The following is a 25,927-nucleotide window of genomic DNA, read 5'->3' as shown; positions in this document are numbered from 1 at the left end:
CTTTCTCCCCTTCTTTCACACCCAGCAGGACAAGCCCCAGGAGGGGCTGGTCACAAAGGGCACAAGGTGGCCCAAATGGGGCCAGGAGCTTCTGCTGGCACCCTAAAGGTGCCAGGGTGGTGGCTCTGTGCACAGGAAAGGTCACAGCTGGAGCACCTGTGCTGGGCAGCCTTAGAAACCACCCCTTGGGTTGCTGATGTCTAGGCACGGTTATTTTTGCTTTTCAGCAATCTCTCCTCCTCTTTCAGGTTTTCTGCTATCCCAGTTATCACTGTGCTCCTCATTCTCCTCCAAAAACATCTGTCTTGTCCAGGGGAACAATTCAGAGTACAATCCATAGCAAAAAAACACTGACCCAAAGAGCTGTAGCACAGCGAGGGCATCGGTGCCTGGGGATGTGTGAACACAGCAGGTCCCTCACCCAGGGTCAGGCAGCTGCAGCAAGAAGGGGCTGAGCTCATCACATCCCACTGTCCTGCCAAAGCCATCCCAACACAGCCCTGCTGAGCTGCAGCCTCAGGAGCAGCACTCCCAGCTGACAGAGCCACGGGCTGGGAACAAGGTCAGGAGAGCAAAGAACAAAGCACAGAGCTGACTGGGGAATCAAGAAAAACAAGAAAACAACACTCAGACTTTCCAGTTCTGCTCTCTTCCCTCAGCCACTGGGGAAAACCAGCCCTGAGTATTTAAATATTTAAAAAATCATGGAGTGAGGCCCAAAAAACTCCTGGAGTTGTGCTCTGGGCACAGCCCCAGCTCAGCCATGGCTGTGCAGCCACTCCCCAGCCCAGGAAAGCTGAGGCATCTCCTCTGCATCCAGCACAGCCACAGGGTGCCACAGCCACCTCCAGGGCACAGCAGTGCTGCTCTGCCACCACAGCCACCACAGCTGGCTGGAGCTTTCCTGTGCACACCACCAAAGTGCCTTTTAATTATGATTTGTGGGCGTTTTTTGCTATGTGATGATCAACTTCTCAATTATTCAGTCCAAGAAGTAAATACAAAACAAAAAAAATACCCCAACCCCAAAGCCCTCTGTGTGCAGAAAATAAAGTTTTTTGACAACACAGAGCTGGCCACAGAGTAGGAAGGTTGATGCCCAGCACTGTGCTGAGCCCCATCCATGTGGATCTGATACCACTGGGAAGAGCCAAGGCAAACACAGAGACTGAAGCAAGACTTGAGAACAAACATTTAAGCATAAAAGAATTTACTTAAGGAATATATTTTTTAAAAATAATAACTTAAAACCCACCATGGCCTCATGGTACCTCCCCCCTTAAGCTGAGGCTGGTGCTTGGCTTCTGCATCTCTGCAAGAACAATCACATCAGGAAACAGCAATTTTTTGCCCAAAATCATTTCAGCATTATGGATTTGAAGCAGGCAGCCCAAGACCTCCAGCTAAAGGAGTTCAAAGCATGACAAACACGTTCCAACAGGACTCTGCCTGCAGGAAACAGAAGAATGTAACATGTTTGGTAAATATAACCCTCCCCTGCATGGATGGCTCCCGAGGCTGGAAATGCAAGGACCAGCTTCATTACAGGCACAGGCCTTTGCTCAGGGCTGTTCCTGCTCTTCCCAACACCTGGCAATGCTGCAGGGAGGCAGGGAAAGCCCCAGAGAAGGAAAAGAACATAACAGATGAAGGAGGACTCAAATCACAGGGGAGAGAGGGCTACAAACTACAGAAGGGTCTGCCAGGAGCCAGCCCCTTCCCCTAAAACAACAGGGGAAGCCACAAAGAGAAAATGTCACTGCACTAGGACTCTGCAATGTGCAGTGAGACACAAGCTGGGAAAATCTCCCATTTCCTTCCCCTCTTCCTTGAGCATCTCTGCCACAAGGAGGAAGCACACCCACGTGCTGGCAGCTCCTTGGCTTTCCCTCTCACTGTGCCATAAGTGCTGACTAATTAATTACACACAAAGCAAGACCTTCCTGCAGCAGGAGACTGCACAGCAAACGCCTGGCAGGTCCCAGCTGCAGGCACAGGTCTGAAAGTGTGCCCATCTCACAGCTTCATGCCATGACCCCCTGTAGCTCTGCCACTCTGTTCCTGGCTGTGGGAGGAGAAGCAGAGTGAAGCTTTCACAACAGCCCTCAGCTGAAGAAAAACTCCCAGGAGCTGATCAAGAGAGGAAATCAGCAGACATGGGCACAGAGCTGGGCCCAGGGAGTAAAGCAGGGTTGGTTTGGACATTTCACACTCCTCCTGCCCCACAGAAATGGGGCTGCACCAGTCTGGAACAATGGGAAGGCAGACACAAAGAGGAGAACAGCTTTTTGTACTCTCTCAATGCCTGCCCAACTCAGGGAGCTTGTGCAGTGCTCCCCAGCAGCCCCAGCCATAAGGTGGTCAGGGCTCTGAGGGGCAACAGGGCTCTAAACCATGGCAGAAAACAAAAGGCTCACTCCAGCCTCTAGAACTCACCTGCCACTGCACTCCTTCCTGATTTGCTTGGCAACCACCAAAAAAAAAGCTTAAAGATTAAGGAAAAAAAAAACAAACCCAGAGGTTCAGCAGCCCAGAGGAGGGCAAGGGAAGAGGGGAGAGGATAAAAACATTGCAGCATGAAGGGACAGCCAGAGGGAATCACACCAGCAATTGTCAGGTCTCTCCCAAGCCCATGAGCAGCAGAAGAAGACACCACAGTGCTGACTTCCAGCTGAAGTTCCATCTTTTTACATCAAGGTGAGATGCGAGTGCTCCAGACCATCTTTTCCCCTTCAGCCCCCCAGCCCTGTCCATCTGTGTTCAGGCCACCTTCACCAGCCACTTCTGGAGGGCCTCCAAGTCAGCCTCTCCCTCCTCTCCCTTGCTGCCTCGAGCACTGCACTCCACAAACTCCACCTTCATGGGCAGCTGGGAGAAGTCAAAGTCCTTGCCCTTCTTCCCCAGCTGGGCAGGGCCCCCTGTGGCTGAGCCATCCAGGCTGGTGGGGGCTGCAGAGCGTGTCACCCGCAGGGTATTGCTGCAGGGAGAGAAGGAAAAGGGTCAGGAACTGGGGACCAGGGGAGAATCACCTGCACTGGGATGTTTGGGGTGGCAGCAGCATGCCAGCTACACCAGGGACACAAGGCCCAGCACTGCCCTGTGAGGCTCAGGGGAGTAGGAGGGCACTCAGGTTTGGTTTTGTAATAAAGGACAGCAGAAATCAGATAATGATGATGATGATATCCTTATCCCAATTTGCACTGGAATAACAGTGCCTAACAGGGCACAACAACTCCCTAGAAATCCAACACCTACACACAGGTAGTTGGCAAATGCTCAACATCAGAACAAGCAATTTATTGCTTATTTTCCTGCAGAATGTGAATGTGTGGCAACTAACTCCTGTGCTAAAAGGCAGGAGGTTGAGTGTTCAGCCTGGAGGAGGCACAGCACAAACAGCCCTGCTGCCGTCTGCTGGCCAAAGGGGTTATAGATCCAGGGAATCATTCAGCTTGGAAAAGCCCTCTGAGACCATGGAGTCCAATGCAAACCCAGCACTGCCAAGCCCCAGACCAAACAGACTGTTCCCAGTTCCACAGGGAACTCAGATACAGCTCAAGGGAGCTCACTGAGGTAAGAGAAAAAGGACAAGAGGGATTGAGGGCCCATTCCATACTTACAGCTCTTTCTCCAGCTGTTGCTGGATGAGTTTTGCTGATTTTGCCATTGTGACATCTGGAGAGAAAAAAAGGAAATCAGCTCTTTGGTTGTCAGAATTCAGAACCTTGTTCCTCCCCCTAAAGTAAGGACAGTTCACACTGTGCAGTCACTGGAGCTACCAGGACAAGGACAGCTGTGCCTGCAGTGGGATGAGGGATGCTGGAGATTTGGGATAGCAGGCGTGAATGGGAACAATTTAACAATCTGGCACAACACAGGGAATTAATTTCTTCTTTCTGGGCAGGAAGATACTTCAGAGGATGGGTTTGATGCACCAGCACTCCCTCCTGTCCTGTGCTTTCCACTCGTGGCACACAGAGCCATGAGTTAGGGCAAGAAATAATTACAAAACCCAGATCTGACACTGCCCCAAAACATCCCACTATTACACAGGGACCCACATTTTCACTGCAGAATTTGTAGGGATCTGAAAATCAGTCTTTTTTAGCAGCTGGGAATTCAGGCTACTCCAGAGAAAACATGGAACTCTGGCAGCTGAACATAGTAACTTTGAAGCCGCTGAGTGTATAGGGATAGTGTGAGCTGATCCTATTTCCTGCTGCCTGGATGGAGACTGAGGAACAGCTCTGCACAAAGCCAGCAGAAACAAAAAGCCACACAAAATCCACCCGCATCACCTACACCCACCCAAAGAGCTGCAGCTCTCCCAAGTGAGAGTTTAACACTCCTGCTGAGTAGTCAGGGTTTAAACCTGAACTCCAGCCCTCCTTTTGCTGCAATGCCAGCCCCCAGGTGCAGCAGGGAGCCCTGCAGGCCCAGCCCAGGGTACCTTGCTTGTTGCAGGCGATGAGCAGCGCGGGCGCGTTCCTGAGCACGGTGCCGTCCACCAGCACCTGGTACAGGAACTCTGCCACGTCCTTCACCTCCCGCTGGAAGGCCACGCTGTCCACCACAAACACGATGGCTCTGGGGCAACAGGCAAGGACAGGGCATGGGGATGGAGCTCTGCAGTCACCTCTCCCTGCAGGTATTCCTGCCTGGGCTGAGATCTCCACATCTGGTCTCAGCCAGCCCAAGCGCAGACTGACAGCGTGTGCTGGATGAAATACATCCCATGGCCGGCTCCAACTCCAGCAGGAATTCTTCCCCTGTCCCCCAGGATATCCCCCTGCCCCAGGATATCCCACACCCCCCAGACCTCCCTGCTGCAGCGGCTTTGCCTCCTGGTGCACCACAAGCACAGGCAAGTAAGAAATTCATGGTGCGATTGTGGGATTGTCCTGTGCAGGGTCAGGACTCCACGATCCTGTGGGCCCCTTCCCACTCAGGATATCCCATGAAGGCAAAGCAAAAATTAACCAGCAGCATCCCCCCACAGCAGAGCTCTGACTCTAGGGGCACCACCAGGCCAGCTCACAGCATTCCCAGCACCATCATTTGGTTTGTCTCTTTCCAAAGGATCACCTGTCCCCTCCTCCTGCCCTGCTGATCCCCTGCAGGTTACCTGGCTGCAGCCTTGAACCTCTCCAGGAACTGCAGCCTCAGACTCTCATGGCCTGGAAGGTCAATCAAGGTCACATTGGTGCTCTGGAACACAGGCAAGGAGGAATTAACAACACCTGATCTGGGGGTGACTGTGAGCACAGACTGGGAAAAGCAGTCCGACCCTGGATTTGTGTCCTGGAGGCACAGCCCCGCCTGCCCTGACACAGAGCACAACAGCCTCACCTACTCACACACACCAAGCCTCCCTAAATGCACCCAACCTTGCTGGGAATAACACAAAAATGACTTTGCAAGAGCCTTTTTTAACTGAAGGCTGCAGAAGTTTTCCTTCCCAGGAAAGGCAGGGCCCAGCAGGGCCACGTCACTGCTCTCCAGATAAGGCTGCAGCAGCCCACTGCTCCTGCATTTTACTGGAAAACTTGGCCATGGTTAAAAAAAACAATCAAAAAAGCAATCTGCCTTGCAGATACTTGTCTGCTTAATTAAAGAAACAGAAAAATGGAAAAAAAAAATTTCAAAAACCCTGCACATTATTGTACAAAGTTTTTTCCTTATTATCACTGTTGTTAAGAATGACTGAGAAGGTGAAGCCACAAAACCTGCCTCTGCTTTCACAATTCACCAGCAGTTAAGCTGCTGCCAGCATTCTGCTCTCCCTGCCACGTGTACATCCAGCACAGGAGATTTCCAAAATGAAAGAACTGCCAAAAACTGAAAACAACCAGATCTGGGAACCTAAAAATAACAAAATCCTTTCTGGGACCATATAAAGTCCAGCTGGAGCCTCTGCTTAAACATGATAAAACTTTGAATTCCAGGTTTTCTTGGCAGAAACAGAAATTACTGCTGAGGAAATAAACCAATGCAACAGAACAGTGAAACCCCCAGAGGTGTGGTTTTCAGTCAGAAATGTTTCCCTACTTTACAAGCAAAGAAAAAAGAGCCTGTGGAACCCAGTTATACATTGCACATCCCAGTATTCCTTTCTCAGTATGCATGGCCTGGAAAAATCCTGTCCTGCACTCAAACTGGGGCCTGAGCAGCACAGAAATTCCCAGGTTTAGGAGGAGGAGCAGGAAAAGGGCAGGGGCAGGGCACTCACCTTGTCCTGGCTGAGCCTGTAGACTGCAGAGCTGTCGGTGATGGAGGTCTGGGTGTCCCGGTAGCGCCCCGACAGCAGCTGGGGGAACAGGCACAGCCTCAGAACCACGGCCTGAGAGGCTCCCCAGCCCAAACCAGCACCAGCACCACCCTCAGACTCCTCAGGAACTCAAATGGTCCCACAGGGTAACGGGCAGCAGAGATCTGATCTCAGGTTCCTGCAGGGAACTACACCTGGGGTCGCTTTCTCCAGTTAATTAATAAATGGTCATTGGGAAAATAAATACATATTTAAATTGTGAATCTCCACTAAATAAAGAGGAAGAGAGTGTGCTAACAGATCCTTCAGAGTTTCCATGGCTGTGCCCCTTTCTTTTTCAGACTCAACAGTAACAGAATATCCAGGGTTGGAAGGGACCCACCAGGATGATCAGCCCAACTCCTGGCCCTGCACAGACAGCCCAACAATCCCACCCTGGGTATGACAGCATTGTCCAAACCCTCCTGGAGCTCTGGCAGCCTTGGGGCTGTGCCCATTCCCTGGGGAGCCTGGGCAGTGCCCAGCACCCTCTGGGGAAGAATGTTTCCCTGATCTCCACCCTCAGCTCCCCTGGCACAGCTCCAGCCATTCCCTGGGGTGCTGTCCCTGCTCCCAGAGATTGGAGCTGCACACTGCCGTGAATTCAAGTATCCCTAAACCTTTTACCATGACAAATTCAAACCAAAACGCAATTTCTTTGGACACTCCGTGGTGGACAAAACTTGCTCTCCATCCCTCCTTACCCCTGTAAACCCCAACTTTCAATCTTTTCATTAAAAGATTAAAAACCGAACTAAAGGGAACTCCTTCACCGGGGCTCCCCGCTCACCCTCGCGAAAAGCAGCGTCTTCCCCGCGTCGCAGAGGCCCAGCAGCAGCACGGCCTTGCGACTGCTCTTCCTGCCCTGCACGAACCGCCAGAGCACTGCGGGAGAGAGGAGCAGACGAGGATGAGGAGGGTGAGGAGGATGAGGAGGATGAGGAGGATGAGGGGACACCCGAGCCCGCCGCTGCCGGCACCGCCGCGCCCTCAGCAGCCCGCGGGGCGGTGGGAAAGGGAGGTTCCCGAAACTCACGGAAGGTGATGGCGACGGCGATGAGCGCGACGAGCACGGAGAGCACGGCGGGGCCGCCCAGCTCCCGCCGCAGCGCCGCCAGGTGCGGCTCCAGCCCGCCCGCCATGGTCCGCACTCGTGGCCACGCCGCGCTTCCGCCTCCGGCCCCGCCGCACGGCGGGAAGGGCAGGCGCGGGGGCTGATGGGAGCTGTAGTTCTCCCCTCAGGAGCCTGCAGAGACATGGAGTGGTTTAGGGTGCAAAAGGCTCTCTGACCCCGAAGTGCCACATACACAGGATTTTAAATCCCGGGTAGATGGGCCAGGACTGGACAGCTCATTCTGCAAAGAAATTTTCCGATGTCCAACCTAAACCTCCCCTGGCACAACTTGACGCTGTTCCCTCTCATCCTGTCCCTGTTCCCTGAGAGCACAGCCTGACCCCCCAGCTGTCCCCTCCTGTCAGGAGTTGTACAGAGCCACAAGGTCCCTCCTGAGGCTCCTTTGCTCCAGGCTGAGCCCCTTTCCAGCTCCCTCAGCCTCTTCTGGTCCTCCATTCCCTTCCCCAGCTCTGTTCCCTGCCCTGGACACGCTCCAGCCCCTCCATGTCCTTCCTGAATTGCTGGGCCCAGAGCTGGAGGTGTCTCACAGGTCCAAGCACAGAGGGACGGTGTGAAAAATGTGTATTTTATGATTGGCTTTTTACGAACATTAAAATGAATATTATATGTGTTGTGTTAGAAAGTTATGCTGTATTAATTTTCTTAAGTAGTGTGTTAAATATAGTTTTATGTTATACCAGAATGTTAAAATAGAAACTATGCTATGTAGGATACTTTTTTTAAGACTTGCAGTGAGGTAGCAGCCACAGGACACCTAAATCTTTCAGAGAAAAAGAATTTATTGCTCTCTTACCGAGTTCTTCCCGCCTTGCTCAGCCCTGAAGACACCGTTAGGATTAAGAGGAAGAAGCTGACACTGACCAGACAGAATCCTGTGTTTGAATGGAATTTATGCATCATGTATGAGGTGTATGAATATGCAACAGGTTATTGTTTTTAAGGGTTAATCCTCTGTTAATGTGGGTCCATTTTCAGGCTTTTTTTGCCCAGAAAGAGGTACCTGGACCATCCGTAACTCTTTGTTTCTATTGTCTCGTATTGTCCTAATCCCAATTGTTCAAATTTTTATTACTCTAATTATATTGCTATTTTTATAGCCGCTTTATTACTATTAAACCTTTAAAATTTTAAAAACAAGTGATTGGCATTTTTCACACTGTCCTTGAGCAGGAGATGGGACTGCAGACCCCCAGAGGTCCCTCCAGCTTGAGTGATCCTCCAGTGAGGTTCCTTTTATCCTTTAATGCCTTCTACCTATGGGACAAGAGCTTACAGCTGACATGAAATGCAGATGGTGCAGCTTTTTTTGGGGAAAGTTCTCTAACTGAATTGTAGAAACAGCCTGTTAGAGGCACTGATTCTCTTTCTTTGTTAATTTTGAAGAATGTGTTTAAAAAACACCTGTCCAGTGTATTCATCCTACATAAACTGAGGGATTGCATTTCATCCTTTCCTGTCACACTCCGCATTTCTGCCATCCAGGGGGATTTTCAGCCAGGCTGCTGGACTTCTCACCACACTTAGCATATGCATCCAAAAATCATTAAAATATTAATTCCCTCAAAGCCAGGAGCTTTGTGCTCTCAGCATCTCCTCCATGCCTGCCTTGACAGCAGCACTGTCAAGGTGCTCCAGGACTGGGACACCCTGGCTGTTCCTCTGGAGCAGAGAGTTTCAGCAGCCCTTTTTGCCTTGCCTTTTTATTTTAAAGTGGTTCAGAATCAGGCAAAACAAGCTACAAGTTTGCTTTCAGGTCAGCAGCACAAAACCAGACAGACTGCTAAAACAAATAAGTTCCTGAGCAAATCCTAGATTTTTCCAGAAAGTAAAAGGGATTGATTGGACTCTCCCCATCAATATATGTCCTGCCTGCTGGGAGGAACTCAGACTCAGCCAGCTGAGATCTGAGACACACCAGCTTCTGTTCACCCCTCCCATCTTACTCCCGCTGTATTATTTTGGTTTGGAGTGGGTTTTATTCCTCCTTCCTCTTCCCTGACACAAACATTCTCCCTCTTCCTGTGTCCCAGCCACGCTGGGGAACCCTCACCTGCCAGGGGGACAATGGGATAATCTGTGTAAAGCAAAAGCACAGAGAGTACAAAGCATCTGTTAATTAGGCTCCAGGGTATATTCAATCCATTTTGCTTCGGCAAATGGTGCAAGAAATTTCCCTAAAGGGCAGCAGTAAGTGACAAGAGCCACGCTGGTGTCTGTCAGTGCACTACAATGAGAGGCATTGAGGAAGGAATGGGCTTAAGGACCATTTGGAAAAATCTCAGGACACCTTTTTAGATTTTAAATTTTATTTTTTGCTGTGCTGGCAGCAGAGAATTGTAAAGTGTCAAAGAGCTACTTTCAGAGTGATGAGGGAGGGCAGAGAAAGCAGTGAAGGCAGAGGGCCCTCCGTGGGTCAGTGTTTGCTGCTGAGGGCACAAGAGGAGTCATGGCTTGAGGTTTTCTCCCCCACCTCGAGGATCCTTCCCATCTCACTACTTGTCTGCAAGGAAGGTGCACACCTGGAGAAGATCTGGAAAGGGAAAGGACAGGGAGAAGTTCAGATCCTGCTTTTAAACACTCCCATCCCACCAGCACACACCCCGCCATGCCAACAGTGTCACACCATGGAAAATCCACAGTGTGACACAAAAAAAGAGCTTTAACCACAAATCCCACACTGCTGGCTCTAGGGGGGGAGGTCTCTATTTCCTAAAGGTAAGGAAAAATCTTTTATTCACGTGGCTGCCAGAGCAGCAGATTTTAAATCTGTTCTCAGTTCACCCAATGAACTTTGAGAAAAGAATATTGACATTTTCTTCCTTTAAAGGCATTGAAAACACAGTTTCTTCTGGAACTGCTCATGCCTGCAAGGTAAGAACTGCACTTCAGGACTTCCTCTGGGGATATTCCAGTTACCTGATGGATTGCAGGTGTTGAGGCTGGCAAGTGAAGCATAGTATTTATCTCCAAGGAATTCCTTGTACGAGATTCCATCACGGAGACTGATCAGGCACTTTGTCCGGTCTTTAAACAGGAGATCCTTGGATTCATATGCAAACATATTGAAATCATCTCTCCTGGTTCCTTTTGGTCCAAACAACCTCTGAAATAAAGGCACAAAGAGGAGAGAAATAGAAAGCTGGCCTACTTCATCCTGGTTCTTCACCATCAGTCTGGGAAGCCTCAAGCCAGGCTCTGGAAATTTAGGATTGAACCTTCTGTCTGTATGCTTAGAGGAGGGATTGCTCACTGGGAGGGACATTTCTTGTCTCATTTTAACATGTCCCTGTGTGCAGAGATGCTGCCAGCAGGTCCTGCAACTTAACCATGAGTAGAAGCAAAAGACCAGACCTCTCACCAGACCCTGATGGTGGAGCCAATATTAAAGTTTGCAGGGAGAAACAGAGATGGTCCAGCCTGGTTCTGGTCAGCTCTGCGTGTGCAGGGAGCCTGATGTTGGGGCTGAGCCTGACCCAGCTGTGGCACAGACCAGGCACCACAAAGGAGTTTCTGAAACAGCCCAGCAGGAGCAGAGACAGGAAAGGAGGTGATAAAATCATGTCACACAAGTACAGTGTGACAGCAGCAACAGCTGTAATCCCACTGCTACCTAAAGGTGTGTTTGCTAAGGTGGTAGAGGAGAAGGAGCACTTGGGAAGGGATGGAGGAAGGGGGAGGCCAAGGGGTAAAAGCTTCCACCTCACACTGACTTGGAGAAAATCAGAGCAGCCCCACAACATTTCTTCTACTCTCAGCACTACAAACCTCTTGGTTCTCCAGCATCTCACGGACTTGGCGTGCTTTCTCAGGACGTGCCATCACAGCGTGGGTAGGAACTTTGGCCAGGTTGCATCTTCTGTAATCCATGACATTTGCCCGCTGCCCATCAGTGCACAGCAACTCAAATTGGTCCATTTTCAGATCTTTGGCCCAGCTTTCTGTATTTTTGCCTATAAAGAGAATGGGTTTGAAGATTCAGAGTGCTTGCATAGCAGGACATCAGCCTCAACACCACATAAGCAATCATGCAGATGGGGAAGGCAGCCCTGAGCACGTACCATCAGTGTTCTCCTCAACGATGGAATGCTTGATAAAGGCCACATCCCCCTGCTCAACCAGACACCTGGGAAGTACAAAAAGAGGCCAGTGATGTAAATGCTTGAATCCTGTCCCTTTCCCACAGATTTGATTTAGACTTGAGTCTATTCTGTACAATTAATCTCCAAGGACATCCAGGTCTAGAAGCCCTGCCACAAATATTTTAAATATATCTGAAACACAGCCTTTACACTCCTTATTTATGTTAAGAGAGGAGTACTTCTGCCATTGTGGCAGGGCTTGTGCCTCTCCAGGTTTGCCTGGAAGCACCAGGACATGAGTTTTACAGAATGGGGATATCTCATGCAAATTTTCAGAAAGCAAAGAAAAAGCATGTATAGAATTACAGAGACATGCCCTTTCAGTGGTGTAATGGAGAAAAAGAGTTTGTGTGGACATGAGGCTGTGCTTCAGCTGTGGCCTGTCCTCTGTGAGCAGCCCCAGGGCCCTGAGGCAGCCTGGCTGTCCCAGCACCTACCGCAAAGCTCCGGTGTATCCGTAGTACTGCTCGTGGCTGCTGGCAACGCACTTCTCTGGAGGGACCCCCCCTGAGCCCTTGCACAGCTGGCAGAGGCGGGAGCTGGGAGGAGACCCGGGAGCACAGCCCTGGCTGAAGTATTCATCTGGAGGCAGGGATAGGAGAAATTCACTTTTCCTGCCCTGAGAAGTTAGGTTTTATTGTAATAACACATTCTTGCTCACTGGGGAGCTGGAAATGGGGTGGGAGAAGGAGCATGGCTTAGTGGGCAGCACATCACGTGCATCCAGGTTTGACCATGGAACTTGGGTCCTGTTATTGTTGATAATTATTGTTATTGTTGATAATTATTGTTATTGTTGCCCACAGAAGCTGTGGCTGCCCCTGCATCCCTGGGAGTGTCCAAGACCAGGCTGGATTGGTCTTGGAGCAACCTGGGCTAGTGGAAGGTGTCCCTGCTCATGGCAGGGGTGGAATGGGATGGGCTTTAGGGTCCCTTTCCACCCAAACCATTCCATGAATCTGTGATGAAGCAGGGCCTAAGGCTCAAGTGCAAGAGGTACTATCTTGGAATAAAAAGAGGAATGTTTTGCTTGCAAACCATTCCCAGCTCCCACAGAGCCAGCCCGAGCCTCCACAGCCTTTATGGGTCAGCAGAGGTGCATTTGGCAGCAGTGTCAGAGCTCTTGGGGTAGAAGGGACAATGGAAAAGGAAGGCAGGAGGATAGAGACACTAAGAATAAAACTTACTAACACTAATATCTTCATGTAGTTAGTGACTTCCTTTTAATAATTATATGCTTACTTTGTCTTGCTTGTTAACATTGATAATGTTTCCAAATTATTTATGTTGGACCATAACTCTCAATGAAGTCTTAGGCAGTCAGATTAAGTTTCTTAAAGATCAGCCTCTGTCCCCTGTTCTCAGCCCTTCCCCTCCCTTTGAGTTTCATCTTTTATCCCCACTGGTGTACAAGCACAAGCACCAGGCCCATGTGGGGCAGCCCACATTCCCTTTTTGGGAACACCTCTTGGGCTGCTGCAAAAGGAAGGGGAGAGATGTGAAAAAAAAGCAAAGACCCCCAAAGCAGCTGAGGTGCCATATCATACTCTGAAGTGGATGCCAAATGCCTAAAATTTTGCTCAGTGAAACCTTAAATAACAGCATCTCCATTTCCTCCCTCCAAGAGGGAATCTTCGAGGCACAAGAAACTATGAAAACCCCATGAAGGATGGTAAAAGATTTTTTGTGAACAGATTCCCAGCTCAAAGAGATGGATTCCAAACTGGACTCACCAAAGTTGCAGTTGCCTGTCCTGTTGTGGATCAGGCCCATGGGGATGTTCCAGCCAGCAGTTCTCCCCACTGCAGTGTGGCACGACTTCTTGCCCTGCAGGTTGTTCCAGCTGATGTCCTTGTCAGACTTCTTCACAACAGCCACAGCAAAGTAGGTTGCTTTCAGAAGATAAAACAGAGAAGAATTGAGGCCTGACCCAAGGATCCCACTGTAATCCCTTAGGAGAGAGCACTGGCTTCACTTGGGAAAGGGCGCCTATGAACAGCACAGAATTACTTTGTGCTTCTAAGTACTTGGGCAGGCAGCAACAATGGAAGAGTTTGTAGATGTGATGCATCTACTTCCACCACACTCCTGGGAAATTATTATCCCTGACATTTCCCTACCCTCCAAAGCTCTGATATCTGGGTATATGAGAAGCCTATGAGAAGGCAAGGCACAAATGAGGATTTTGTATCCACTCCTGATTTCTTATTCTCTCCTTAGCAAAGAACAAAACCCTCCCCTCCTCTCTCCTTTCCATTTCTAGAAAGAACAATTTCCTAATGCTGCAGCCCAGCCCCTCTTCCTCTGTTCACAGCCCTGACACTGTTATAGTGTGACCACACCAATCTCTGCCACTACCAAATGTTTCACCTTGATCTTATTGCAGCCCCTAATTTTCCCTCCAACTGCTAAACCTATCTCCCAAAATTCTAATATCTACACTGGACACTCTTTGGGTGGAGACTGGCCATTTATTCTCCACTCATGACTCATATCTACTTTTCTACTTATATCCCTCTGGACTGTTTTCTGTCCTTCTGTTGGCAGGAATTACCTGGTTCTTCTTGTGATTCACAGTGATTGTCTGTGGGAGGGAAGAAGAAGATGTTAAGTTAAATACACCTCAAATCCAAAAGAAGAAACAAGCTCACTAATTTCTGGAGAAACTCTGTTGTAAAAGTGACCATTTCCAGTAATATCTTATGAATCAGCAGAACAAAGCAGAGCCTCCAGCTGCTCCTCTGAGCTAAAACAAGCAGTTTTACCAAGGCTGGTGCTAAAGGACCAGGGCATCCTAATTAAAACAGAGTTCCTGACTATCCATGGTTGTTCTGCTTTCATGAAAATACATGCAATAGTGGGCAGAGTTGCCTCAGAGCACCGTATGTTAGGTTGGGCATCAGGAAAAGGTTCCTACCCCAGAGGAGTGGGGTGGTGGGACACTGCCCAGGTTCCCCAGGGAATGGGCATGGCCCCTGAGCTGCCAGAGCTCCAGGAGCCTTTGGACCATGCTCCCAGGCACAGGCTGGGATTGTCAGGGTGTCTGTGCAGGGCCATGAGTTGGATTGATGATCCTAGTGGGTCCCTTCCAACCCAGGATATTCTGTGATTTCTGCAGGATGCAGCACTGCAGCTGCTTTGTAAGATTCCAGAATAGAACCAGCACTTTGGCACCAGCCCATTCCCCAGCAGCTGGACCCTGAGACAGAGCTGTGCTTACCCTCATAGCTCTCTGCCATCACTGGCACCAAGCCACACATGCCAGCAGTGTAGACAAAGCCTCCATCTAAGCTGATGGCATCTGCTTCACCTTTCTGAAATGGAAAAGGTGCAGAAATGAAATGCTGCACATCCCCAGGCCAGCGCTTTCCAGAGCTCAGATGGTAAAAGAAGAAAAGGGGAAAAAAGCTGTACCATGATCTTTGTGATGCATTCCTTGGTGTCCTCTGCCACAACACACTCCACATCCCCATTGCTCATCACACTCCAGACATCACATTTCTTCTTCTCATCCCTGCCAATGGCACACCACTGGATCTTGTTGTCCCTGCGGCTGGGGCTCAGGCGATCTGCAAAAGGAAAACAGGGAAAGCAGGGATGAGCCCTGCACAGCCACCTCCTGGTGTCACTGACTTATTTCCTGAAAAACCCTTTCATTAGGATCTTTTCTCCTGAGAAGCTGGGAAGCTTTGGCTTCCCCATGTTTTGCTGCTTTGGAATGTGATTTGGAGAATTGTTTACCCAGCATGTGAAATTGTTTTTACTTGATGACCAATGACAGCCACGTGTGTCAAGGCTGTGAGCAGTCACAAGATTTTATTATGATTCCTTTCCTTTCCTTGCTAGCCTTCTGATGAAATCCTTTCTTCTATTCCTTTAGTATAGTTTTAATATAGAATTTTCTGTTCATATAATATATATCATAAAATAATAAATCAGCCTTCTGAAACATGGAGTCAGGATTCTCATCTCTTCCCTCATCCTGGGACCCCTGTGAACACGGTCACATCCTGGTGTGAGGGACTTGGCCACAAACCACCTATACACACCAACCTGCTGCTGCTCAGGGCAAGGAGTTCTTGTTAATTAAGCCCTGGGCTGGCAAGAATAGAAAATAGTGATTCTTGAGCTATAGAAGGCTCAAAAATCAACTTACAGGTCAGAAAGGTGAATTGCTGCATAACACAAGCCATTCAGGCAGATTTCTGTTAGCTAGAACTACACAACCACTAAACACATGTGTGATAATAGTAATTGAAATTGCTGCCTGAAATATGTCCCACATTTTCTGCACTCCTCATAGCCCAGACAGCCATGAGACTAAGACCACACTGAACTGGAAACCTAGTTATGTTTCTGTAGAACAGCACTTGAATAATCTGGTTTGATGCTATGTGAAGTCCATTCACCCCCTTCCATAAATATCACTTAAGAGAAGTGAAGTATAAATTGTACTTTGAATTCTAAGTGGGTTTCAGAGATCCTTTGTGGGATGTTTGACTCTCAGAAAGCTATCACAAAATGCTTGATGAATTTAGATGGAAATCAAGGACATTCTTTACCTCAAGTGTCTGAACCTGGTGTCCTGGGATGTTCCTTCTTTTTACAGCCCAGAAATGGTTTTTCTAAACACCAGTTTGACCATGCCCAATTCTCTACCACCAGCTGAATAACTGATGTGGATTTTGTGTAGATTTTCCATATTTGTCTGTGTGGTGATTTGGGTTTGGATACAACAAATTCTATTATTGATGTAAGTGAAGTTTGTGAAGGTTCTGTGATTTGAAACAAAATATTTTGCAGATAATAGAGTCTGTGTCTGAAAAAATCATGTTGTTTTTGTGTGGCTGTATTTGCCAATGCCAACTGTTCCCCACAGCCCATGCTGACATGACACTGGTGTTTGATGTCCTGCCTACCTTGCTGGAGGCTCTGGACAGCACTGTAATACTCAAAGCCCAGGTAGAGCTGAGAATCCATCAGTGATGGGATTTGCTTCAGCTGTACTGCAGAGTCTTTGAAAAGCAAGTCTTTGAGGGCTGGGTCCTTCTTGCCAGGTGGCCCAAAGAGGTGGAAGGTGCTGGTTGTGCCCACACCAAATTTTTCCTGCCACAAGGGAAAAAATAATCAGCAAACAACCACACCAAAACTCTTGGAAAGCTGGAGAAAGCGACCAAAACCAGAGGCCAGGGGATGTTAGAGGAAGGAAAGGAGAGATTGGTGGTACCTGTGCTTTGGAGAGGAAGTTCCAGATGTCATTGACCTTGCTGTCATCTCGAGCCACAACAGCATGAGCAGGAACCCTGGCCCAGTGACAGGCCTTGTAGTTGTCCACGGGCTGGCGGCTGCCATCCAGGCACAGCAGCTCGTACTCATCCTTCTCTGCTGGGGCATTTTCTAAAGGAGGGGAGGAACCATGAGTTGCACCACCATAAAAACAGACAGAAAGGTGAGTTTGGGAAGATTTGTAATTAATTTATTTCTGCTGAAGCTCTGGGGTAATTTCTTAGCAGAAGACAGGTTGCAGGCACCCCCCTTGCAATGGGGTCATCTTGGGCATATGAAGGCAATGCCTTTGGAAGAGAGATCACCTGAGCCTCTGCCATAACTAACCCAACAGTACAAGGGTTTCTGCACAAAGGGATACAAATAGGTTTACAAATCCCATACAAATGGATTGAGCAGGTCAGGAGCTGCACATGGCCAGTGAAGGCCAGTAGGTGACTAATGTCAAGGCTACAGAGAAAACCCAGGACTGACATCAAGAGGTTACATGAGAATTCAAGAGTGAAGGGACTTTTGAAGACCCCTGGTGAATGCAGGGACAGAGCAGGATGTTCCAGGTAGATCATTAAATCCTTCAATGATGGAGAGTGCACAGCTGTCCTGGACAATCTGTCCCACTACCTCACTGTCCTCAAGGGGAAAATAATTCCACTTGTATCTGGTCCCCAGGCTGATCAAGCCCATCCTACAGATCACCTCCTTGCAGGACAGTTATCCCTGCCCCATGACCACCTTGGTGACCCTCTACTGAGCTCACTGCAGTCCTGGGTGTGCCAGGCCACCCTTGGTCTCCACAGACTTAGTGAACTCTTGCTGTGGGCTGAATTCCCTCCAAAATCCCTTCCAGAGGGATGGGAGACCTGCTCAGCTGCTCACATTACAGCTGGCTCTGAGATATGGCACCAAGTAGGTATTTCAGCTACAAAGAAGAACTCAGAGAAGAAAAAGTGGATTCACCATAATCCCATTTCTCATTAACAAGGATGAGTCAGTTCACAATGTGCAAAACTTTTTTCAAAAGATGAAAGAAGCATTTGAGCCTGGAGAGGAATGAAAACTGCACAGTGTAGACAAATTGCAGGATGGAGTGGCAGAGAGAGGTGGGGCCAGAAAGAGGAGAAATGAGGGATCTTGCAGGTGTACCTTGAACAGTTGTGTGTTTCACAAAAGCCACATCTCCTTTGCCATCTTTCAGACAGCTGCAGGTGGGAGGAACAGAAGAGAAGTTAGAAAAACTGGCATTGTGACTCCCTATCTCCTGTTTCAACAAATTATTTTTGGCATAAACTTCAGGCATAAGAGCAATGATCTTCCCCAAAAAAGCTATGCTCGAAGGGAAGAAATTGTAGTGGCAGAGAAACAATTCAGTCTCCTCAGGACCCATGATTCCAACTCAGCCCTCCTTGATACAACAAAAACTTGCATATGTCAGGCTAGAATGTTTTCCCAAAGGAAAAATAACTGTCACTCACTGAAAAGCTCCAGAATATCCAGAATAAGGTCCCGTGCGGGACATTTTGGTCTTGGCATCCCCCTTGCACTGACGGTACAGTTTGGCTTCAGTGGTGGCACCAGGGACACAGCTGGCAGAGAAGAAATTGGCCACAGCTACGGATGAGAAACAAACAACAGTTGGTCAAAAATCCACTTTTAGGAGAAGAGGGAAGGGAGAGGACCCACAAGAAATGTCAGTGTCCTGTGAGCTACCTTGGGACCCCCACAGAAGATTGGGCAACACCTCTTTCACTGTGACACCAGCCCTGGCTGAGCTCCCATCCCAGTCTCACCCTGACACCTGGTGTCACCCCTTTCACTGTGACACCAGCCCTGGCTGAGCTCCCACCCCAGTCTCACCCTGACACCTGGTGTCACCCCTTTCATGGTGACACCAGCCCTGGCTGAGCTCCCACCCCAGTCTCACCCTGACACCTGGTGTCACCCCTTTCACTGTGACACCAGCCCTGGCTGAGCTCCCACCCTGACACTTGGTGTCACCCCTTTCACCGTGACACCAGACATTGCGGTGTGATGTCATGGTTTGCCTCAGATACCCCAGGTTCCTCCCTGATAATTCCCTGCCAGGTGTGTCAATCATCCCTCCTTTCCATACCCTGACCCCTGCTGTCAATCCTGGCATTCCAGAAGGGCATTGAGTGATTGGCAGAATTCAAAAGATGCCCCACTCCTGAGGAGACATTGGGCCATCCAGGTGTCCTCTGTCCCTTGAGATTTTCCCCCCCTATCTGGTTGGTGGTCCCTCGTGTTCCTTCCCTCCCTCTCTCCCTGGAGTTAAAAGGAACAGCAACCACGTGGGCTGAGAGTTTTGTTGGAGCTGTTGCTGCATTCCTGGGCCAGGAATAAAGCTCTGGATCCAAACTCTCCATCAGAACCAACTCCTTTCCTTCACCATCACCTTAAAGCTTCTCTGCCAAGGTAATCCTGAGCTCCTGCAAGCCTGGACTTGCCTCCATGCGCCCAGCTGCAGCATCCAGCCAGCCAAAGGTGCCTCTGGGGTGAAAACACCATAGCTGGCACCTTTTGGTCAAGCAGCAGGGGCCAGCCAAGCCCAGGCACATCCTATGCAGCTGTATTGGCTCACCTTGCTCGATGGAGCCCGAGTCTTTGCCGTCCCACTCGATGGCCCCACGGTGGATGAGGGTCCCAATGGGGATGACCCAGCCTGCTGACCTGCCCAGCCCTGTGTGGCAGGAGGTCTTGCCCTGCAGCTCATCTATGGAGAAGCCTGTTCCTTTCTTCACAACGGCCACGGCGTAGTAGCTGGTAGTGGAGCCTGCAGGGCAGGAAAAAGGAATGGAGCAATGGGAAAAGAGGACTTAGGGACATTTCAAATCCTAGTAAACCCCCAGTTTCAGGGAACAGAGCACTGGACTTCTAAACAATCAGCTAATTTGGTTGAACACTTTTTTCCTGGGGATTGCCTGCATTTCTTGTCTTAGTGATCTCAACTGGGTGTCCCTCCCAACCACAAGTAATGCTGTTGCCTCCCCAATTTTTTTTTTTCCTTATCTTGATGACTGCACAGGAAATCACAGAACTCATCTGTGCCTCCCAGCTCTGTGTTTTACCCACAGAGTTCAAGGCCACTGAAAGCAGATCTCTGGGACCATTTTTATGCCATGTTTCAGGAGGACCATGATTTCTGCTCATGGGATCAGAGACCTGCACTGCAGCAAATGACAAGAAATGGAGCACTGGGCCCTGTGACCATGGGTGATGATTCACATTTTGCTGAACAGCCCCCCCATGCCTTCCCCTCTGGGACCTGGAAACCAGGGGCAATATCTTAGACCCCCAACCAAAATAAGTGGGAACTCTGCATGGAAGGGATGGCCTCTGCACTCTCAGTTTGTTACCAATATTTGGCTTTAAAAATGGCATGGAAATGTACCTTCACTGTGTTCATAGACCTCTGCAGCAATGGGCTTCAGCTTGTAAGGAGCAAGGCCTGCCTCAAAAACTTGACCTCCATCCAAGCTAATGGCATCTGCTTCGCTGTTCTAAACAACAAAGAGATTTCATCAATTAACAAAGAACAGGAAAAGCGCTTCCCAGAGTCTCTCCTGGATCCTTGTGTATAACAGGAGGATCACAGGTAACAACCAGAAAGGAAACTCCATCTCCAGGTGTGACAGGCTGCTGAAACATCCCAGCAGAGGAATTTGCTGCCCACTCACCGAAATGGCTTTTATGCAGTCGAGGTATGATGCTTTCTGCAGGCAGCTGAAAGCAAAGTTCTCCTGTTGCATCTGGTCCTTCAGGCTATTGCATTTTTTCTCCTCTGCTGAGGAAATTGTGCACCACCTGACACTTGGCTTTTGGGGAGCAGCAAAACACAGAGCTGTAGAAAGAACCAGAAATAAAGTCTCAGAGAGGTAGAAAGGCATTGATTGGAGAGGAACAGCATCTCTGTGAGCACAAGGTCAATGGTTCCCTGTGAGCACAAGGTCACTGCTTCCCTGTGGTCACGGCCTTGGGTGATGGCTACATGCAGGATCTCCCAAGCCACACAGGAAGGTCCTTTCTTTCTTTCTTTCTTGCCTGATGTGTGCACCATCAGAAACATCTAGGATGATCATTCCTGTCCCTGGACTATTGAGATTCAAGCAGCCTGGACTCACAGCAACCCACAAGATTAGGAGAACAAATCCACACACTTCAATAGAAATCAAGCTCAAGCCTTTGCAAAAACAGAGAGAAAAGTTGGAGCACAGAAGCAGTGTCTGTGCCAATAACCCCAGAGGGGGAGCGGCTCTGAGCTGGCCAGGCTGTGTGCAGTGCACTGCCACCCTCACCTCCTTGGCAGCTGAATGATCTGATCTATTGAACTGTCCCTCTGTCTCACCTGCTCCACTGCACCCCTGAGAGATGCCACAGCACCACCACTGTCCCTCCATGAGTGCCCCAAGCAGCAAAGGCAGCTGAATGGCTGCTCTGGGGGACGAGAACAAAGCAAAAGCCTCCAGTGGATGCAGATTCATGTCCCCTCCAGAAACCTGAAGCCAGGAATGCTGGAAACTTGCAGTTCAAGGATGTGGCCAGCCTGTGCTGTCACTTCACCTCCACTCTGCCCCTTCTGGGCAGGGCTGTGCAGACCAAGAGGCCACTTGCACCCCGCTCTCCCTCCAAACCTCGATGGCACATTTCCTCCAAACACCTCCAGATTAACCTGGGTCATTTCCATTTTCTCCTTCATCTCAGAAATAACCTCTCTTTACCTGATTCCTGAGCCTCCCAGTGGAGGTGCTGAATTTGGCCACAGGGAGAATCCTTAGCCTCAATTCCAGTGGCCACCACCTCCTTTTTCATATGTTTTCCAAGTTCATCATACAATTTTCAAGTCTTGGCTGCACAAAGCCATGGTCACCTAATGCTGGCAAGCATCCTGCCAGGGGCAGAGGCTGGGGACATCCTGAGGGAGACACCCCAGCTGTACTGGTGACACTGGGAAGGCAATGGCAGCCTGAGTCCCCTGGCCACTGTCACAGACCTTTTGGGTGACTTCTTGTCTCTTTCTGTGCAGGGGAAGAAGAGGAGGAACCATTAAAAAAACATCTTTGCATGCTAATATTCAGCAGAGGTGCTGAAGGACTTCCTGATGCCAGAGGCACAGGGAGCACTTCCTAACAGAGGACATTAATCACCACCACACTTTAAGGGGGATCAGAAGAGACCTGGTGCCTACTCCAGGAGGGAGATCCCTCTTTCCCTGTCCAGGTGCAGCCAGCAGTCTCTTGCCACGGCTACCTGCCTGTTGCCTGCCAGAGCTGTGAGCAGAGAAAGAAGAAAGAATTGCTCCAAGCAGGGCCAGCCCTTCAGCAGCACAAATTTGGCATAAAATAGGCAGGAGCCTGAGCAAAGTGCAGCTGCAGTGGCAGGACAGAGCAGCACAGGAGCAGAGTGGGAAGCGCACAGCATCTTTCATTATTTAAGCTCTATTTTACTGTCACTGCCCTCAAGTTTAACCAAACACATGCACAAGCTTGACAGGCATGTCTTGCAATAATTTCTCCCTCCTGGCTGAGCCAGTGCTCCTCTTCCAGCACAGCATTGGACAGAGGATGATTTTTCCCTTCGCCCCGTGACAGCCGGAGCGCGCAGCCTGTCCCAAGCATCCCTCCTCCTTGCAGGGTGGGCATCGGCAGTGTGGGCAGCTGCAACCCTCCCTGCGTCCCACAAAGCTGTCAGTAACATCAAAACACCATCCTCTTTGACAGATCCACGGCTGCCAAAGCAAGCACTGCTTGTGTCCTGGCTGTTCCTTTGCAGCTGCCTGCTCTGGTGTACGCCGCAGCTCTGAAACAGCCTTGCCTGGGGGACACAGAGGTTTTGACTTCCTTCCCCCAAAGTTTGCTTTCAGCAGACACTTACCCACTATCCCAAGGGATAGCACAGTGAAGAGTGCGAGTTTCATGCTTGAGCAGGGGTCGGGTGCCGTGGGAGGGGTGCAGCAGCCTTGGTCACAGACCGTCCCCTCCGAGTCTGTGATGGCTCTGGAACCGCTCTCTGCCCCTTTTATAGAGCAACAGCCTTGGCTGTGTTTGCAGAAGCAATGACCTAACACTGTTTGTCCTTCCTTGTTTCTCAATAGCTCCTAAATCGCCCCCCTCCCTGGATCAGCCCATTTTTAGGAAGCCTTTCACTTTGGCACTGAACCCTTCCGCAGGCGGGAGTGGGAGCAAAGCGCTCTGCATTTTACAAGGGGCTTCAGATGGAAAATTCCCAAGTTGTGACATTTGAATTCTCCTGCGGGCTGAAACGCGGCAGGAGAGGCGATTTTCTTTGTGCTGCCCACCCCCTGCCTTGCCCAGAACTAATCTCAGAAAGTCCCTGCTGGATCCAGAGCTGAGTTTTGTGTGTTTGCCAGTAACTGCTGCTGAGGTGCCCGTTGCCCCTTGGCTCTCAGCACCGAGTGCCTGCCCGCTCCCTTGTGTGCTCCTGGCAATGGCAGTGGGGTTGAAAGGCAGTAAATGAGTCTTACACATGATCTGGCAAAAAAAAAAAAAAAGCCAACAGCAGTGACCAGACAGCTCCATAAGTGACCTGCAGACAGAAGGAGGCATCACGCTGCACTTTTGGTAAATTTTTGGTATGAAGCTGGGAAGAAATGCTGAGATTAGCAGTCAGCCTCCTCCCACTTCCTCTGCAAAGCTTCTCCATCCCATTGTGTCACTCCTGGCCTGTCCCCTGGGGCCAGAGGGCATGGCTTGGTCTATGAAGGGCAGCCCTTGGGGTGCTGTCCCAGCCTTCATGTCCCCATCTTTGCTGCCAGGTACAGGACCAGCCTCATCCTTTGGGACATGCTCCCAAACTGAGAATTCCCTGGACCACATCAGCCAGCCCTTGAGCCTGAACAGCATCCCTGGACCACTGCTAGGGCTGATTCACTCACCATGTCCATCCCACAGAAGCTACAGCTGTATCTCATCCAACTCTTTGGAGCAGTTTATTTCCACAAAGGTGCTCCCAGGCAGCTGTGGAAGCCTTTGGAGCTAAGGTTGGTGTTCCCAGGGGTCCCCAGGCTGGCAGTTGTGATGAAAACCCAGCTCACCTTGAGTGACTAAGGAGAAAATGCCCTGAAAATGGAAGAAAAAAACCAAAGGGGAATTTACTGAACCTCAAGGCGGCGTGGGCTGAAGGAAGAGGGCAAAAAGCCCAGCCAGGAGGTCCAGCTCCCAGGCTTGCCTTCAAGAGCATGAGCCTCCCTTGGAGGGAAGATCTCCTGGATCCCCTGCACAGGTCCTTCTTCCCCTGCAGCCCTCACTCTGCACACAGCTGGAGGCTGACTGGAAGCACCTGGGTTGGCTCTTGTCCTTTCTCCCAGCAGGCTGAGGGCAAAGCGACCTGCAGGTGGTGGTGGTGCCCAGAGTGGCTTCAGTACAGGTGGGAGCCCAGTGCCAGGCCAAGGATTTGACTCTACAGAGTGACCCAGGGAGGTGGAGGCCCTCAGGCTATGCCACCTCAGCTGTGGCACCAGGAGCCCACCCTGCCCGTGGCTGAGTGAGAGGCACTCCTGGACACACTGGTTATTTCAGCATCGTCTGTGGCACTTCCTTCAGCATGGCTGGCTCCTGTTTCTCATCCCTTCACCCCCTGCTTTCCCAGAAGAGAAGAATTTCCTGTGTCCAGAGTGTCTCCAAACACACTGCAGCTGTAGGAGGACTGACTTTCTCGCACCTCAAGCCCCTCCTTTTAAAAGATATCCCATCCATATTTACTCCAGCAAGCTGTGGCCTTACAAGGTCTTTTTCTACCAAGGCAGGTAGAAATGACTGAAATCCATCCCCAGCTTCCTGCAGGTCTCACTGATCCCTGCCTCACTCATGCAGCCTTAGCAACATCCCCATCCATGGGAAGAAGAAGCACAAGGGCTTGCAGGAAAATGTCCCACATGGTTCTTCCAGAACCTTTTGCTGATTTGTTCCAAAATGCCTCTTCTAACAGAGATATTGAGAAACTGTAGTTGCAGCTGAAACAACAAAGACCCCTGAGCACCTAAACATTGGTGGAAATGCTTGGGCATATTGACTCCACAAGTAGTTACAGCACTGCCCAGATAAAGATACTTTTACCACAGGACAGATGAAGGGGAAAGATGCAGAAGAGAGCTTGGAAAACATAAAGGATCCACTCAAATAACAGCAGAGCAGTTTCTGGAAGAGCCCAAACTATCTTTGCCTTCTGGACATGGTTCCCAGACCATTTTCCATGGACAACTCCTCTCTCCCTTCTCACATTATGCTTGCATCTCAATGCCTTCTCTGCCTGCCAAGGGCATGGCTGTGATGTGCTGATGGGATGGGTGGTGTTCACTTCACATCTCTTTCCCTTGCCCTCCCAGCTGGCATCAAGGTAAATCCAGAGGTGAAGGAAGAGGCTTGGATTGCAATACCTCTTGTACTACAGCAACCTCCTGTGTTTCCAGATCTCCAGCCACAAGTCATCTGTAACATCACCAGCCCCATGCAGAGGTGCTTCTCCTTTTGGTGCTAGCAAATCCTACCTTTCTCCATGATGATTCCACTCTCCTCCTGGTGTGCATCCTTCCTGTGGATGCTCCTTCAACAGCTTGGACTCCTGTGGCCAAGCCTGTGGAGAAGAAACTCTTTGAATACACAGCTTTCCTTGGAGGGACCCCATGGCAGAAGCACAGCAGGCCAGGGCTGTGCCCTCTGGGCCACCGGGGCTGAAGGCTCAGGCCTTGCTCTCCAAAGGACCCAACAGCTCTCCAAGGTGGTTCTTTCTGAGAAGTACAGCCCACCACACCATGGGATGCCTTGGAAGGAAAAGGAAAGTGTCCTGGGTAGCCTCCAGCTGCAAAATGCCATTTGTTTTGGAGTCCAGGAGGGATGAACTGCGTGATGCAATCAATTTCCTCCCCTGAACATCCATCAGACATCTGCTTTGCCAAATTTTGTATTAGAAAATACATATTTAGTAATATGGTGAATCCTGCCTCTTGCTAAGTACACTCACCTCTCTCTACAGGTCCTGTCTGACTCATACCTGGCTGCCTGGGTGCATGGTTGGTCCCATTCCCAA

The 25,927-nt window shown here is 49.9% G+C and overlaps 1 protein-coding gene across 1 annotated transcript; it reads right to left on the bottom strand.

The window, feature by feature from the left end:
- Positions 1-1,193: 1,193 nt before the first annotated feature.
- On the bottom strand, positions 1,194-22,914 carry LOC134423887 (ovotransferrin-like). The gene is made up of 24 exons (XM_063167393.1): positions 22,757-22,914; positions 20,563-20,726; positions 20,277-20,385; positions 19,467-19,658; positions 18,340-18,475; positions 18,011-18,066; positions 16,809-16,978; positions 16,501-16,687; positions 14,996-15,150; positions 14,802-14,895; positions 14,136-14,165; positions 13,315-13,473; positions 12,019-12,163; positions 11,501-11,565; positions 11,208-11,392; positions 10,359-10,545; positions 9,936-9,972; positions 7,344-7,531; positions 7,098-7,192; positions 6,230-6,307; positions 5,126-5,208; positions 4,451-4,587; positions 3,621-3,675; positions 1,194-2,977 (listed from the first exon to the last, which is right to left on the bottom strand). Exons 1-24 carry the CDS (start codon positions 22,797-22,799, stop codon positions 2,761-2,763), a joined length of 2,967 nt encoding a protein of 988 aa, XP_063023463.1. The 5' UTR covers positions 22,800-22,914; the 3' UTR covers positions 1,194-2,760.
- Positions 22,915-25,927: the final 3,013 nt, after the last annotated feature.

The sequence above is a fragment of the Melospiza melodia genome, chromosome 12 (assembly GCF_035770615.1).
Source record: "Melospiza melodia melodia isolate bMelMel2 chromosome 12, bMelMel2.pri, whole genome shotgun sequence".
NCBI classification, from domain to species: domain Eukaryota; kingdom Metazoa; phylum Chordata; class Aves; order Passeriformes; family Passerellidae; genus Melospiza; species Melospiza melodia.
Note: the sequence above shows the minus strand (reverse complement) of the source record. Positions and strands in the feature narration are given on the sequence as shown.